Source organism: Sardina pilchardus, chromosome 19, assembly GCF_963854185.1.
Source record: "Sardina pilchardus chromosome 19, fSarPil1.1, whole genome shotgun sequence".
Classification (NCBI taxonomy): Eukaryota; Metazoa; Chordata; class Actinopteri; order Clupeiformes; family Clupeidae; genus Sardina; species Sardina pilchardus.
This window is the reverse complement of record NC_085012.1, coordinates 5,011,739-5,027,825: the sequence shown is the minus strand read 5'-3', so window position 1 is coordinate 5,027,825 and position 16,087 is coordinate 5,011,739. Positions and strand designations below refer to the sequence as shown.

Genomic DNA, 16,087 nt, shown 5'->3' with positions numbered 1-16,087 from the left:
TGTGGTGTTTGTTGTGGTCTTTAAAAGTGTGTGTGTGTGTGTGTTATGTTGTGTGTGGGGGTGAACAGGATTTAGCCTAGATGTGGGGTGTGCTTATATACAGCAGTTAATCCTCATGATCCTCACTCCAGCACTTCAAAAGCCTCCGTCTCCTGTAGTGTGCCTCAACACACACACACACACACACACACACACACACACTGTATGCACACATCACATGCACACACACACATTGCCACACACACACTCAGGCACATGCATACACGCACACACCACATGCATATACACACACCATAGCCCCACACCCACCCAATCAGCACTAATGGATGTGTATGTTCCTATTTCCCCAGCAATGCTCTGTCCGGCCCCCTTCTTTCTTGTCTGAGTTCCTCCCTTCATCTCTATCAATGTGTTCTATCTGCGTTCTATCTGCGTTCCCCTGACGCCGTGTTGCTCCTCCCTCTCTGTTTGTTCCCCCTCTATTTTCTCTCTCTCTCTCTCTCTCTCTCTCACTCGCTCATCTCGCTCATCTATCTTATCTGTCTATCCTGATGAGTCTCCAGTCAGCTGCATGCCACAAGCCCTCAGTGGCAATATCCATCTCTCCCTCCCTCGCTTCTCCCTCTTCGCTCTCTTCATCCATCATCGCTCCTCTCTTCTCCTCCAGCCTGCCTCTCTAGACCTCCCTCTGCTTTCTTGTAAGTCATTTTTCCTCTCTTCTTTTTTTAAAAAGAAAGCAACCCCCCCCCCCTTCCCCTCCCCTGCAACTTTGCAGTGTTTTTAGGGGGAGCTGGCACCGTTTCTTGCGGACACATGCTGGACCTCTCTCTCGTTCTCTCTTGTTCTCTCTCGCTCTCTCTCGCTCTCTCTCGCTCTTTCTCTCCTCTCTCGCTCTCTCTTGCTCTCTCTCTCTTCACCAGCGCAACACATCCAAGGCCCAGATGAGAACAATGTTTTTGTGTTTTGTGCGGTTTATAAATAGCGAGGACTTCAAGCGACATGTCTGCCTGAATGAAACGTCCAGTCGGATACCTCGGCTTTCTTCTCTCTCAGAGCTCTCCTCCTCCTCCTCCTCCTCTTCCTCCTCCTCCTCCTCAATCTCTTTGTGTTTTGATGGAAGACTATTTCTTTTCAAGTGGGGAAACCAGGCAAACAGACCCATTTCTCATTTCTTGTAGATGTTTGTTATTTTTCATGTGTCCACGTTTTCATTCACGTGAAACTTACTGGACATGAGTCAGTGGAAGTAGACAGCCCTCCAAAAACAGTGCGGTTAGTCACACATTTGGAGCATACAGTACGTCTCCTGGAACTCCTGAAGCTTATCTCTGTAGTCCGTGAATTAGAGAGGAATGCCTGCACACCTGGCCACATTGTTGTCCTTGAGAGAGGAACACCTGGCCACATTGTTGTCCTTGAGAGAGGAACACCTGCACATCTGGCCACATTGTTGTCTTTGATGTGTTGCTTTAAAGGCTGGCTGTGTAATTGCAAAGGCATATGTTTAGTTTTGTCCAGATGTTTGGTCACTCTTGATGTCCTAATCCGTTTGCTTCCTCCTCTCCTCCGCAGGGTTGTTCTAGAGATGGGCCGCCGACCATGTTGCTAGGGCGACCATGGGCAGCGTCACACTGCGTTACTTCTGCTATGGCTGCTTCTTCACCTCGGTGACGTGGTCCATCCTCCTCTTCCTCTACTTCAGCCTGGGCCAGGACAGCCAGCTGGCACTGCACCATGTGCCCGTCCAGGGGCCGCAGTCGCACCACCGCCTCCAGCCGCGCTACACCCGCGGCCCCGGGCCACAGCCGCGCCGGGACCGGGACAAGGGTGGGAAGGGCGGCGCCAATGCCTGGAAGGCGGCCGATCTCTCGCCAGAGATGGGTGAGTTGAGGGCCGGTGCTGGGCCAGGGCTGAGTTTGTGTGCTGATGGTAGACTTTGTAACGTTGGGAAACATGGTTACATTGTAAAACTAAAGGCTAAATGAAGCAGACACTTCATTATGTGTGGGTGGGTGCCTGACTGCCCTGGAAGGCAGCAGACCTCTTGCCAGAGATGGGTGAGTTACTTTGTGTGCTGATGGTAGACATTGTAACGTTGTGAAACATGGTTAAATTGTAAAAAAATATAAAATGCTCGCATTGTAAAACTAAAGGCTCAAGTAAAGCTAAATGAAGAAGACACTTCATGATGATGTGTGTGTGTGTGTGTGTGTGTGTGTGTGTGTGTGTGCCTGCCTGCCTGCCTGCCCTGTGTGTGTGTGTGTGTGTGTGCGCCTGCCTGCCTTGTGTGTGTGTGTGTATATGCGTTTCTGCCTGCCCTGTGTGTGTGTGTGTATGCGTTTCTGCCTGCCCTGTGGTTGTGTGTGTGTGCCTGCCTACCTGCCCTGTGTGTGTGTGTGTGTGTGTGTGTGTGTGTGTGTGTGTGTGTGTGTGTGTGTGTGTGTGTGTGTGTGTGTGTGTGTGTGTGTGTGTGTGTGTGTGTGTGTGTGTGTGTGTGTGTGCGCCTGTGTGTGTGTGTGTGTGTGTGTGTGTGTGTGTGTGTGTGTGTGCGTGCGTGCGTGCCTGCGTGTGGGCGTACGGCTGAATGTGCATATAAAATAGATGCAATGACACTCAGGGCTGTGTAGCTCTATTACTCCGGCCCACGTGAGTGTAATTGGTGCCAGATTCTGCGGCCAAACGAGATGAATGTTTCAAAAGTTTCCTCTCCGAGGATGTGGCCACGAGACGTTGCGCAACAGATGCCGTTCACAGTGTGGCACTCGCGCTCCTTACAGTGCAATGAAACTTCAAAACAAGATTGTCGCGGGGGTCTCTTTAGCCGCAGGCAGGAAAAGATGTGGAAATTTGTCAGAATGTCAAACTTTATTATTATCTGTTTGTTATGCAGTAATGTAAAAATGTGTTTAAAGTATCTCCGCCTATTCAGTTGTATCCTCTTTCTGAAGACGTACAAATCCTGCTTCAGGCGTCTTACCTGTGAAAACGCTAGATGCTCTGAATTCAGTTTATGAATTTGGTTACCATAGTTGCATAGTGATGGGGAATGTGAGACTAATTCAGATTGTCACCAGGGGGAGTCTTGGCGATTAATGTGGTTTTTCAGGCAGCGTATTTGCTCAGAGCTAGTTGCCTGTCTCTGATGGGCATCGTGGCTGTCAAGACTCGGAGCTGTACACATTAGAAATAATGAGTTCTCCCAGCTCTGCGCACGCTCCCCGTCTCACGAATGGGCCTTGACGGCTTGACAAGCCCCCGTCCCCATTATAGATCAGTGTGGAGACGTGGCGTGTTGATTTAGCTCCCATGGCCGCTCATTAAAAAAGGAATGAAAGGCGAACGCCGATTGCTCGCGACACCTCCCAGGCTGCCTTTGTAAATGCCAGCAGTCTGTCCAATATCATCCCTGCGCGCCGAAACAGTGTTTTAACGACCTGACTGAGGGCTGACTGATTGAAATAAACTGTGAATAGACACATGAATTTGAAGACAGAGGAAAAAGTTGGCAGAAAAGGAGAGTTTTTTTGCCGTTTGTCAAACACATTGATGTTCTGTGTGTGTGTGGGTGTTTGTGGGTGGGTGGGTGGGTGTGTGTGCGTACCAATATCTGTATGTCGACCTCGATCAAAGCTGGTGTGTGGCTTCAGTGCTGAGGATCTGTTATGGTCGGGGTCAATTGAAGCCCATGTCCGCGGCTTTCAAGGGGACTGCTCTGTTTCCATAGCAACGCTCTATCTATCCACCCCCGAACATAAGATGTGAGCGATTTTAAAAAACTGCTCTGCAAAAGATGGATGAGCTCAGTCCACTCATTACTCAAGCACCCAGCAGCTTTTGTGTACAGCATACAAGCCAGCTGCACAAAAAGCACACACTCACACACACACTCCGCCTCAGAAGAGCTCCACGCACGGTGGCAAGAGGTCTTGATCAGTTTCTCTGTCATTTGCGCTGATGTTGATGTCTCTACCTCTTAGGGGTGCAACGGATCGAAAAAGTCACGGTTCGGATCGTTCCTCGGATCAAGAGTCACGGATCGGATCATTTTTCGGATCAGCAAAAAAAAAAAAAAAAACAAGACAAATAAACATAGTTTTGTCTTTGACGGGATGTTGTAACGTGGCTCAAGCACTTTCAGCATGTGTTTAAAGTAGGCTAGTGTTGTCACGATACCAAAATTATTGTTTCGATACCGATACCAAGTCAAGAATGAGTTTTGCGATGCTTTTTTACAATTTTAGTTGATTTGGTGTTTAATCACCTTATATTGAATATTGTGTGCTCATTCACACCAGTGGGCATCCAAGATTCTGCTTGACCCTCCACACACAATCTGCATAATTACTAGTAGCTACAAATGTTTAGTCATTTGTGTACTGATTTAGCTATCTTTAATGTGGTGTGTAGGAGTGCGCATAGGAGGTGTGTGTAATTGAGTCCCTGTCGCTTTAAGAAATACGTGAGGGTAATTAGGCTTCAGTCTCTCACGGTTTTATTCTTGAGAAAATGAGTTGGATATAGTGCATGATGACAAGGATATGTCATTAGATAAAATACATGTTAATAAAAACTAACAAGTCGAAGAAAATCTTTCTGGGATCATAAAAGAGATGAGTGTCTTGCAATGCTCCTTTATGATTTTAGTGAGCACAAGCTATCTCCAGATGTACAAGTTAGCCGAGGTTGCGTAGCTTATTGCTGACATTTAACCCAACAGTAGGCTAAGCCTAAATTACCTAAATATCATAGCATAGGTAGGTGCGCAACAAACTTGAGAAGTGTGCACAAACGAACTTGATATTAGGCTACTACTGTGTTGATGCTATGCAGCCACATCAGCACTTAAACTAACAGCCATGTATTGCTGGTTATGGCATGACCGCTAATAACGTGTGTGAGAGCAGAAAAGACGCGCAGGCAGGCTAGGGGAGCAGAGCAGGGAGGGACTAGAAGCATGCCTTGTGGACACGCATGTTACTTCAAAAGAACACACGGACATTATTATTAATAATAATTATACATCAATCCGCGGATCATGTGTGTGCCGAACCGAAGATACTGATCCGAACGGATCACGGATCAATGATGATCCGTTGCACCCCTACTACCTCTACTCTGTGTGTGTGTGTGTGTGTGCGTGCCTGCCTGCCCTGTGTGTGTGTGTGTATGTGTGTGTGATGTTGATGATGTCTCTACCTCTACTCTGCAGGTATGATCTTCAACGAGCAGGATCAAGAGGTGCGGGACATGGGCTACCACAAGCACGCCTTCAACGTGCTCATCAGCAATCGCCTGGGTTACCACAGGGACCTGCCCGACACCAGGAATGACAAGTCAGTGTGTGTGTGTGTGTGTGTATATGTATATACTGTGTGTCATATGTCAATGCGTTGAGGTTATGTGTGTAGCTTGTATTAGTTGGTGCTTTAGTAGCTGTTACCTTTTAGTCTTGCCAGAACCACTGCCTGGTTAAAGTCAGATAAAAAAAAGGGTTTTTCGTTCCGTGGGCGCCTTCTTAAGGTATTCCACACCTCTCCCGCTCTGCTCCCACTAGCACATTCCTGCCATCAATATGCACTCCTGCTCTGCAATATTAAATGACTCCCTCAGGTCCACATCAAGCTCTCTTGCCAGTGCACAAGCCAACCATGTCAATTTGAGTAATTTGATTCAATGGGCCAAATGTGAACAGCGAACAAGAAGACATGATCAGAATATGCCGAGAAATCCCCCCCCCCCCCAGACCTTAGGGGGGCAGAAGCCAGCGCGTGGGGGGGTGGCAGCCGTGGGCATGTGGCGCCGCGCGGAGCTGCTCTTTGTAGCGTCCTGGGGGAGGCCAGGGTGACGGGCACTTCTAAAAGACGGGCGCGAAAGCTCCAGCGAGCTGTGACCGCCAGTCCGCCACGCACTTCAAGGCTCCCAGGCTTCAAGATGCAGCGAGCACTTTTGACAGTGATGCACAGTGTCAGGTCAAAGTGAGATTCTCACGTGTGTGTGTGTGTGTGTGGTGTGTGTGTGTGTGTGTGTGTGTGTGGTGTGTGTGTGTGTGTGTGTGTGTGTGTGTGTGTGTGTGTGTGTGTGTGTGTGTGTGTGTGTGTGTGTGTGTGTGTGTGTGTGTACTGCGCTATACCATAGTGGACACACACGGCAGTTGCATGTGTGGTATTGTCAGCGCAGATGTCAATCAATGGTATGAATCCCAGCAGACAGCTTTTCTATGGAGCGACCACTGTATGTTCTATACGTGTCAATACTAAGTGACTAAAATGTTAAGCAGCGTCCCTAGCAAAATGGCCGGCGTCCCCGGAGGTCAACCCAAACATGTGTGCGTCTCTTTCCGCTCGGCTAACGCGTCGATACGAGTCACGCTCTTGGTGCAGGACACTGATGGGAATTGATTCCTTCTCGAGTGCGTGTGTTGGAGCTGTGGCCACCGCTGGGTTAGAACTGTGGACCAGGACGGCTCTGGCAATCATTACTGGGGTCGGCTGATTCCAGCGAGACATGTGACCTCGCTGGACGAGTGGGTGTTTGTTGAATCAGGACTTTTCGCAGGTTTACAGGGCCAGAGAGTGACTCTTTATTGGGTTAAAGTACAGGCTTTGACACTCTGTAACAGCTGGTCAGCCATTTTTGTGCTTATAAAAGCATACTTTTGTGTTTGCTTTACATATGTTCATAGAAGTTTACACACACAGAGAGAGAGAAAGAAACACAGACACAGACACAGGCAGACACGTATGCACGCTCACAGGCACGCATCAGCCAACAGCCTGAAAGGCTTGCTCTTTTGAACTTGGATCAATAGATCTCACATCACAAGCAAACATTTGAACAGCAACACTTCACATTTCAAAAATGTGATTCTAGATGCGCCTATTGGTATTCAAAGAAAGTGTGCAAGACTATTTAATCACAGCGAGCACAACACTATTTAATCACTTCCTCTCCCCCCCCCCCCTCCCCACACACACACACACACACACCCCCACCCTGTCCCTCTGCAGATGTAAAGAGCGGTCGTACCCTGTGGCCCTGCCGGCCGCTAGCGTGGTCATCTGCTTCTTCAACGAGGCGCTCTCGGCCCTCCTGCGCACCGTGCACAGCGTGCTGGACCGTACGCCCGCATACCTCCTGCACGAGATCGTCCTGGTGGACGACAACAGCGAGCTCGGTGAGTCTCACACACACACACACACACACACACACAGACATGCACACACGCACACACACCCCCGCATACCTCCTGCACGAGATCGTCCTGGTGGACGACAACAGCGAGCTCGGTGAGTCTCACACACACACACACACACACACAGACATGCACACACGCACACACACGCCCGCCTACCTCCTGCACGAGATCATCCTGGTGGACGACAACAGCGAGCTCGGTGTGTTACTGTAGCGCACACACACACACACACACAAACACACACATACGCCCGCCTACCTTCTGCACAAGATCATTCTGGTGCACGACAACAGCGAGCTCGGTGTGTTAGCGTACACACACACACACGCGCACACACACCTCCTGTGCGAGATCATCCTGGTGAATGACGACAGCGAGCTTGGTGAGTTACCACACACACACATGCACGCACACGCCTGCCTGCCTACCTCCTGTGCGAGATCTTCCTGGTGGACGACAACAGCGAGCTCAATGAGTTATCCCCCCCCCACACACACACACACACACGCACACGCACCCAGCTGTTTGGCGAGGCAGTGCACGTCTGCTGCTGTGTTTGCTCGTTCGGCTGAGGGAAGGAAGGAAGGACTGCTGTGAGAGGAGCGTGTGTTGAGAGAACGAGTGTGAGACAGACATCAGGAAATCAACAGATGGAAAGAGAGAGAGAGAGAGAAAGAGAAAGAGAAAGAGAGAGAAAGCTTGATGTTCCAATCAAATTGAAAGATTGGGAGCGAGTTTGACAGTGAGTGAGAGGGAAAGCCGTGAAAGAGAAAGCAGTGAGAAATGTAGCTGGTTGAGAAATGAAGAACTGCGGAGGGAGAAGATCTCTAGAACAATGTGTGGCAAGCACCGATGATGAAACCGCCCGACATGGGAAAGTGGAGGAAGCAAGACAAGAGACAAAGGGAGAGCCCAAAACAATGAGCGCCAGTCGTCCGACTCGACTGTCACTTTCGTGGAATCGGCGGCGCCGCCAGCCTTTTATGTGTGACCTACTTGGGTGGAGTTAGTAAGTGCAGTCGATGGCTGGTGTCATGTCAGCTATTGGGCGAGCAGTAGGGGCCTCTGAAGCGGCCTGTCAGATAGCACTTTGGCAGCGCCGCTCCCCGGCGGCTCGCCAAAAAGCCCGAGTCCAGCTGAGCTAATCTCCCTCTCCGGGCGTCTGACTCTGCTGCAGAGGAAGAGCCGCTCCCATTTCACCCAAAGTTTCAGCGTGCTGTTCGACAGGACCGATTGTGGGGCTCCGGAAGGTTCCAGAAGGCTCCGGAAGATGTAGGAGGCGTAGGAGGACGATGGCGTATAAGTGCAGGCAGAGACACTCTCCCAGACACAACCTGTGATTTGACAAATAGCGATGACTCTTAGCGATGTTGTTTCTGGCGCAGCAGCTCTTGCCTTGAGAGCATGAAAAGGTTATTGAAATGGTTGTTTAGTTGTGTTAGTCGCACACATTTGTCCCCTTGTTATGAGCCCTCTGGTTTCCTGGAAACAGCCTTGTGTATTATGCAGCGCTGTGTGTGTGTGTGTGTGTGTGTGTGTGTGTGTGTGTGTGTGTGTGTGTGTGTGTGTGTGTGTGTGTGTGTGTGTGTGTGTGTGTGTGTGTGTGTGTGTGTGTGTGTGTGTGTATTATGCAGCGCTGAGTGTGTTTTGTGGCTGAAGCTTTTTTCTTTTTGGAGATGTGCTGCTGTTCAGGTGTGCGTGGCCCTGCTAGAGAAAGCAGAGAAAGCAGGGCATGTTGTAAATGGAGCCCCAGCCAGCAGGGGAGTGCTGAGCTGTAATGGGCTGCGTTATGTGAACTTCCTGACATTACTGATGTAGTTAAGGCACAAAGGGAGCTGGAGGAGCAGGCTTTCAGCAGTCTGGAGGAAAATGGCTTCTGCTCCTGGTGTGTGAGAACTTGCGTGCGTGCGTGCGTGCGTGTGCGTGTGTGTGAAGGAGAGTGGCTTCAAAATTCAATACTTAAATTGCCATACAACAGAAGTTGTTTGGGATTTGCTGCGGTGTGCTCCACAACAGACAAGACAACACCACACAAAAACAGGAAGCAGGGGAGTGCTGTGAGCCTGAGACGTAGACATAAGACATAAGACAAAGTACATACAGTACACGATACATACGCTCCTACATGGCTCGTCCCTACATAGCCAAGTACTGCTGCTCCTGGTGTGGAAGAACTTGTTTATGTGTGTGTAGGAGAGTGGCTTCTGCTCTTGGTGTGTAAAAGTGTGTGTGTGTGTGTGTGTGTGTGTGTGTGTGTGTGTCTAGCTGACCTGAAGGAGGATCTGGACACGTACCTGCAGCAGCACCTGAAGGGCAAGGTGAAGCTGGTGAGGAATGAGAAGAGAGAGGGCCTCATCAGGGGGAGAATGATCGGAGCCTCCCATGCTACAGGTGAGTGAGCGCCGTACACACACACACACACACACACACACACACACACACACACACACACACACAGAGAGAGAGAGAATACACCTGATCCGTTTCCCCCAAACATTCTCCAGACCACTGAGCAACAATGCTGTTGCGCACACACACACACACACACACACACACACACACACACACACACACACACACACACACACACACACACACACACACACACACACACACTCACACACACACCAAATCCTTCTGGGCCTTACATATTACAGGTGACTGAGCAGAGCTGGAAATAGAGAGACACACACACACACACACACACGCACACACCTGAGACTTTGGCAGCTAACATTGCTCACTGTGAGAGTAATGTAGACAGATAGACAAAGAAAAAGACACACACTTTATCCTTCAGTGGCTAACATGCCACAGGTGAGTGAGCTGCATTATTACCACACACACTTAGTGTCTTATCGCGTAATGCGCTTCAGCTGAGTAAGTGGCTACACACACACACACACACACACACACACACACACACACACTCTCAAAGTGTTTCAGCTCAGTAAATGGCTACACACAAAGCCAGAAATCAGCCTCTCAAAGCCAGCAAAGCCAGCAATCATCCTCTGACACACACATCTTTTGGCTGATAAATCTCTGCGGTGCGAGTAACGTTCCCCGTGCTGTGTCTCGTCCCGTGCAGGCGAGGTGCTGGTGTTCGGAATAACGTTCCCCGTGCTGGTGTTCGGAATAACGTTCCCCTTGCTGTGTGTGTGTGTGTGTGGTCCCGTGCAGGCGAGGTGCTGGTGTTCGGAATAACGTTCCCCGTGCTGTGTGTGTGTGTCTCGTCCCTGCCGCAGGCGAGGTGCTGGTGTTCGGAATAACGTTCCCCGTGCTGTGTGTGTGTCGTCCCTGCCGCAGGCGAGGTGCTGGTGTTCGGAATAACGTTCCCCATGCTGTGTGTGTGTCGTCCCTGCCGCAGGCGAGGTGCTGGTGTTCCTGGACAGCCACTGTGAGGTGAACGAGGCCTGGCTGCAGCCGCTGCTGGCCCCCATCAAGGAGAACCGGCGCGCCGTGGTGTGCCCCGTCATCGACATCGTCAGCGCCGACACGCTCGTCTACAGCCCCTCGCCCATCGTGCGCGGCGGCTTCAACTGGGGGCTGCACTTCAAGTGGGACCCCGTGCCCGCCGCCGAGCTCAGCGGACCCGACGCCCCCTTCAGGTGAGGAGGAGGAACATCAACGCCACGACACCATTATGCGTCATGATACAGGAAACAGGAAATGATACGCATCGTATTAATTAAAGATATGTTGATTCTGATTAGTGATCATGTCCAACACAGTTCCCTTTTACAGCTATTCTCCGTAATTCTATAGAGCAGTGAGGACCTTACGGAACAAAAACACGTCATCTACGGCCTATAGAGATCGTAATTCATGCCGACAGAGAGCTGCAGCAATAGCTGTGTGGATAGAGGTCTGAACAGTGATCATGTCCAACACATAATTCCCTTTAACAGCTATTCTCTGTAATTCTATAGAGCAGTGAAGACCCTTAAGTATTAAAAACACGGCAGGCCTATAATAGAGATCGTAAGTCATGCCCACAGAGAGCTGCTGCAATAGCTGTGTGGATAGAGGTCTGAACAGTGATCATGTCCAACACACAATTCCCTTTAACAGCTATTCTCCGTAATTCTATAGAACAGTGAGGACCTTAAGGATTGCGCAATTTAAAAAAAAACACGTCAGGCCCATTATAGCGATACGTAATTCAAGCCCACAGAGAGCTGCAGCAATAGCTGTGTGGACGCAGGTCCACGGCACAGAATCTCACGGCAGTAGGGAGATTTGGAGTGCAGCGCTGGGTGAGTTGGGATTAGCGGTAGCATCATGAGGGCCTGAGATTTTCCGGAAAAGCAGATTAAAATCTTGTGGTGAAAAGCTGCAATGGCTAACAAAAGCGGGTGTAGTGCATGCTGTGGTCAGCCTGGGTTTGGGTGTCCGTGTTGCTCTTGAGAAAAGTGTGTACAAAATACTGATAACTTTTTTTGTTTTTTCTTGGGAAATCCCATAGGATTCCACTCAAACAAACATCAAACATCTTCCAGTCTCCCAGTAGGGTCTGACAGGGTTTAAACGGGTCAGTCATGCGGAACACATGTGACCCCAGTCAAAGCTACTCGACTGTTATGTTTTGGTAAATCTCTGGTGGGAGTTAGCATCCCTATTAGTGCTAGCAATAAATCCCCATTTTATAGCAGTTGAAATAAAAGTCGTGTTTCCAGTGATGTTGTGCTTTGTGAATCAGCATTTATATTCGTGCTCCAGGCTTTATTGGTGTAAATTCAATATTCATTGCCATTGGATGCCATGAATATGAAGCAGGGTATTGACAGATTTTTGTGATTGCCTATGCAGGCTTTGGGATTTTGGGCTATTCGGTGCTAGCAATGTGTAAACAAGCTAACATTGATTTGCCCTCTGACCAGATACACCTTGTTCAATTCATCGAATGAATGTGCAAATTGAATTGCCTGAGGTGTCTGTGTGTCTGTCTGTGTGTGTGAGAGTGTGTGTCTGTGTGTGCGAATGTGTGCTTGTGTGGGTGCTTGTGTGTGTGTGTGTGCACACTTGGGTGTGTATGTGTGCGTGCGTGCGTGCGTGCGTGCGTGTGTGTGTGAGTGTGAGAGCACTCATCTGATTCTGAACTAATGCCCAGTTCCTGGGGTACTGCCAGTGGTTTCTCTGGCCAGTGAGGTTTGGCCGATAATGCACTCAGATTGGCCCTCGGTGCATCAGCTGACCCCGGGGACTTCTGTGCTCTTCCAGGCCATTTGTGCTCCAGACGGCACGAGTGGCTTTGAGTCCATCTGAATAGAATAGAATTGGCCCTTTCAGTCTTATCTGAATGGAATAGAATTGGCCCTTTCAGTCTTATCTCCACTCCTGTCCTTTTTCAGTCATATCCCTCTTCCCTCCCACATGGGTGCCTTCCTTCTCTATCTAGTTTTTCTCTCTCTCTCTGTCTCTCTCTCTCTCTCTCTCTCTCTCTCTCTCTCTCTCTCTCTCTCTCTCTCTCTCTCTCTCTCTCTCTCTCTCTCTCTGATGTCTATATCCATTTATAAAAGCGTGTTTCTTGCGCTCTCTCCTGTCTCTCTCTCCTAATCTTTACGCCACATTTGAACCATTATTGTCAAGTGCGTCTGACTGACAGTCTGAGTATCTGTATATCACATATCAAATCTAGAGCTGCTCTACCAACCCCTTCCCACCGCACACACACACACACACACACACACACACGTATATACACACACACACACACACACACACACACACACACACACACACACACGTATACACACACACACACACACACACACACACACACCCGTGTATATATACACACACACACCCGTGTATATATACACACACACACAGGCACACACTCACACTCACACTCCATCTTCCATGTCTTGCCCTGCTTCCGTCTCCTCCTCCCTGCTTAGGGAATGTCGCGGCCCTGAGCTGGAATATCTGGCTGGAGCCGAGACGCATGGCACGGTCTCACATGACACACGGCGGCGGCTCCTTTTAGACAGACTGGCACCCGGGCTGGCGCTGCCGTCTGCCGAGATGACCCAGATTACACCCCCCCCCCCCCCCCCCCCCCCCCCCCGGATCCGCCTGGTGCCCGTGCCCTGTCCAGGGAACTGGTCTGGGAACAGTTCAGTCACGTCTGTGATCCGGAGCTTCTGAACTCATTTTGATTTCGAAGACACTGGGGCTGATGTGCAGCGGTCTGTGACCTGTGATTTCAGACAGAGTCTGTTTAATTCAGTGCGATCCAAAGGAGGTCATATATTGCATGTTGTGTCAAAACACCAGTTCTGAGAAAAGAGTTATGAAATATTGTTGGGCCATCCATATTTCATGACTGTTCCCGTTTCAAAAGCACTTCACAGGCGTAATTTTGCTCTCAACTCATTTGAAGCAGCATCGATGATGTAACTGTAATGCCGTTGCCCTGGATATGTGGGTTGTTGATGTGTCTTTTGCTCAGTAGGAGACCTCTGTGTGTGTGTGTGTGTGTGTGTGTGTGTGTGTGTGTGTGTGTGTGTGTGTGTGTGTGTGTGTCATCTCAAGGTCACAGGGAGGCTGACTGATTGCTCGCTCGATTGATTCTGTCTGGCCCTGACATTAGTCTGTGGCAGTGAGTGACCCGACCCCCTGAGGTTCTGATTGGAGTGTGTGTGTGTGTGTGTGTGTGTGTGTGTGTGTGTGTGTGTGTCTCCGTGCAGGTCTCCTACCATGGCAGGGGGGCTGTTTGCGATGGACCGGCGCTACTTCAACGAGCTGGGCCAGTACGACAGCGGCATGGACATCTGGGGAGGGGAGAACTTGGAGATCTCCTTCAGGGTAAAGAACACACACACACACACACAGTATGTACATAGTACACCACCATCAGGTGCAGATGCACGTAGACACAGGCATGTATGGTATGCTAAACTGAACTGAACTAAACTAAAATGCTATGCAAGAGGATAGAGGGCTTGCGAAGATGAAAGCTTGCCATGCACTTTCATTCACCCTCACGCTGCGTGTGTGTGTGTGAGTACATTACCTTCAAAACACACACACACACACTCTCACACACTCTCCAGGAGGCTGCGAGGCCTTGCCTGGTGGCCAACAGCAACTGTGGTGAGTGTGTGTGTGCTCTTGTGTTGGGTGGTTTGGCTGGGGGCTCCTGCAATGCCCTGGCATTCACAGCTTCAAATCAAATAAAACACTCCGCCAAGGGGAGACGTGGGAAGCTGGAGAAACAGCAGTGCGCTCGGTAGTCTCTCCCCACTGGCGTGTGCGTGTGTGTGTGTGTGTGTGTGTGTGTGTGTGTGTGTGTGTGTGTGTCCGTCCGTCCATCTGGTCATCACACTTCCATTTTATTTTCTCTTCGGGTGGAATAAATGAAAAACCTTAAGGTTTTACTCAACTCTCCCTGACACACACTCACACACGTTCAAAGAAACAAGGTATCTTGTGATGTTCTGGTGCCCAGGTCGACCACCAAGTAAAAAAATATCTGCCAGCTGGCTGAAATGATGAAAGAACAGAACCGATCAGCACCATCTGATAAGGGAATTAAATCTGCACAGCAAAAATAAAGAACTGTTTAAACGGCAAAATAACTTAAAGGAGGAACCAAAAACTCTCTAAAGTCTTAATGCAGCAGTTTTTACAGGAAAAGGTCTTCCACTGAGACACACACACACACACACACACACGCACACACACGCACACACTCTTTCTCTCACACACGCACACAAACTCATTTATCTCTCTGTGTCTGTTGCTCTCTCGATCATCTTTTTTTCTTTTTTTTTTTCACACACACACACACACACACACAAACACACACACACACACACACACACTCTCTCTCCCTCTCGCTCTTCCCCGTCGCCTGTTCAGCGCGGCTGGTTTTTAATAGCGCTCCGGATCTGTCCCCCTGAGAGGAGCTGAAATAAACGCATGCTGACGGCACCTCTGAGGAGGCACAGACACACGGGCACACACACATACACACACACACACACACATGCACATCGAGAGAGAGAGAGACACACACACATACATATACACATATAGAGAGAGACACTCACACACACACACCACACACACACACAGAGAGAGAGAGAGAGAGACACACACACACACACACACACACACACATACATACATATACACATAGAGACACACACACACACACACACACACACACAGTTCTCCCTCTCCTCACCCCGCCACTCCAGTGCTTCCTGTAGATGGGTTGTTGTGGTACCCAGGGACATTCTAGTGGGTGGCAGGTTTGACGGCTGACCCAAATTGGTGTGTGTGTGTGTGTGTGTGTGTGTGTGTGTGTGTGTGTGTTGCCATGTGCATGTTTGTATGCGCGTGCACGTTTTTGTGGAGTATAAAGTCATCTCAAATTGAAATCGGCTGGAAAGTTGAGGGGATTTAGCGTTCAGAGAAAATCCTGCCATCAATGACCTCTAGCTTGAAAAATGATCCAGAACATGAGGTACACACACACCGAGACGGACAGATAGACTGACACACACACACACACACACACTCCCTGCAGAGAGAGTGAGAGATGAGGAGAATGAGAATGAAGGAGTACTGTGTCTGTAAACAGACCTTAGTCCTGCACCTGGGGTGCTGTAACCATATCTGTGTGTGTGTGTGTGTGCACAGAGACGTGCAGTGCTGCGTTGAAGAGTGGTGTGTGTGTGTGTGTGTGTGTGTGTGTGTGTGTGTGTGTAGATCAGCTTCTAGCTTATTTGAAGAGTGATCTGTGCGTGTTCTGCGTACTTCGCTCTGTGTGTGTGTGTATGGAGATCAGTTTCTAGCTTCCTTGAGGAGTGATGTGTGTGTGTGTATGTGTGTGTGTCTGTATATGAGATATCAGCTGTGTTGCTCCTGTTGCAGATC

The 16,087-nt window shown here is 49.6% G+C and overlaps 1 protein-coding gene across 2 annotated transcripts in view; it reads left to right on the top strand.

Annotated features, from left to right (window-relative positions):
* Window positions 1-16,087, top strand: part of galnt11 (UDP-N-acetyl-alpha-D-galactosamine:polypeptide N-acetylgalactosaminyltransferase 11 (GalNAc-T11)) — a 34,016-nt gene that overhangs the window by 5,418 nt on the left and 12,511 nt on the right. For both annotated transcript variants that reach the window (XM_062520846.1, XM_062520847.1), the window contains exons 2-7: window positions 1,573-1,881; window positions 5,210-5,333; window positions 7,008-7,174; window positions 9,461-9,586; window positions 10,566-10,806; window positions 13,891-14,008. In XM_062520846.1, coding sequence (XP_062376830.1) covers window positions 1,617-1,881; window positions 5,210-5,333; window positions 7,008-7,174; window positions 9,461-9,586; window positions 10,566-10,806; window positions 13,891-14,008 — 1,041 coding nt within the window. In that variant the 5' untranslated portion in view covers window positions 1,573-1,616. The remainder of the gene's footprint in view (window positions 1-1,572; window positions 1,882-5,209; window positions 5,334-7,007; window positions 7,175-9,460; window positions 9,587-10,565; window positions 10,807-13,890; window positions 14,009-16,087) is intronic.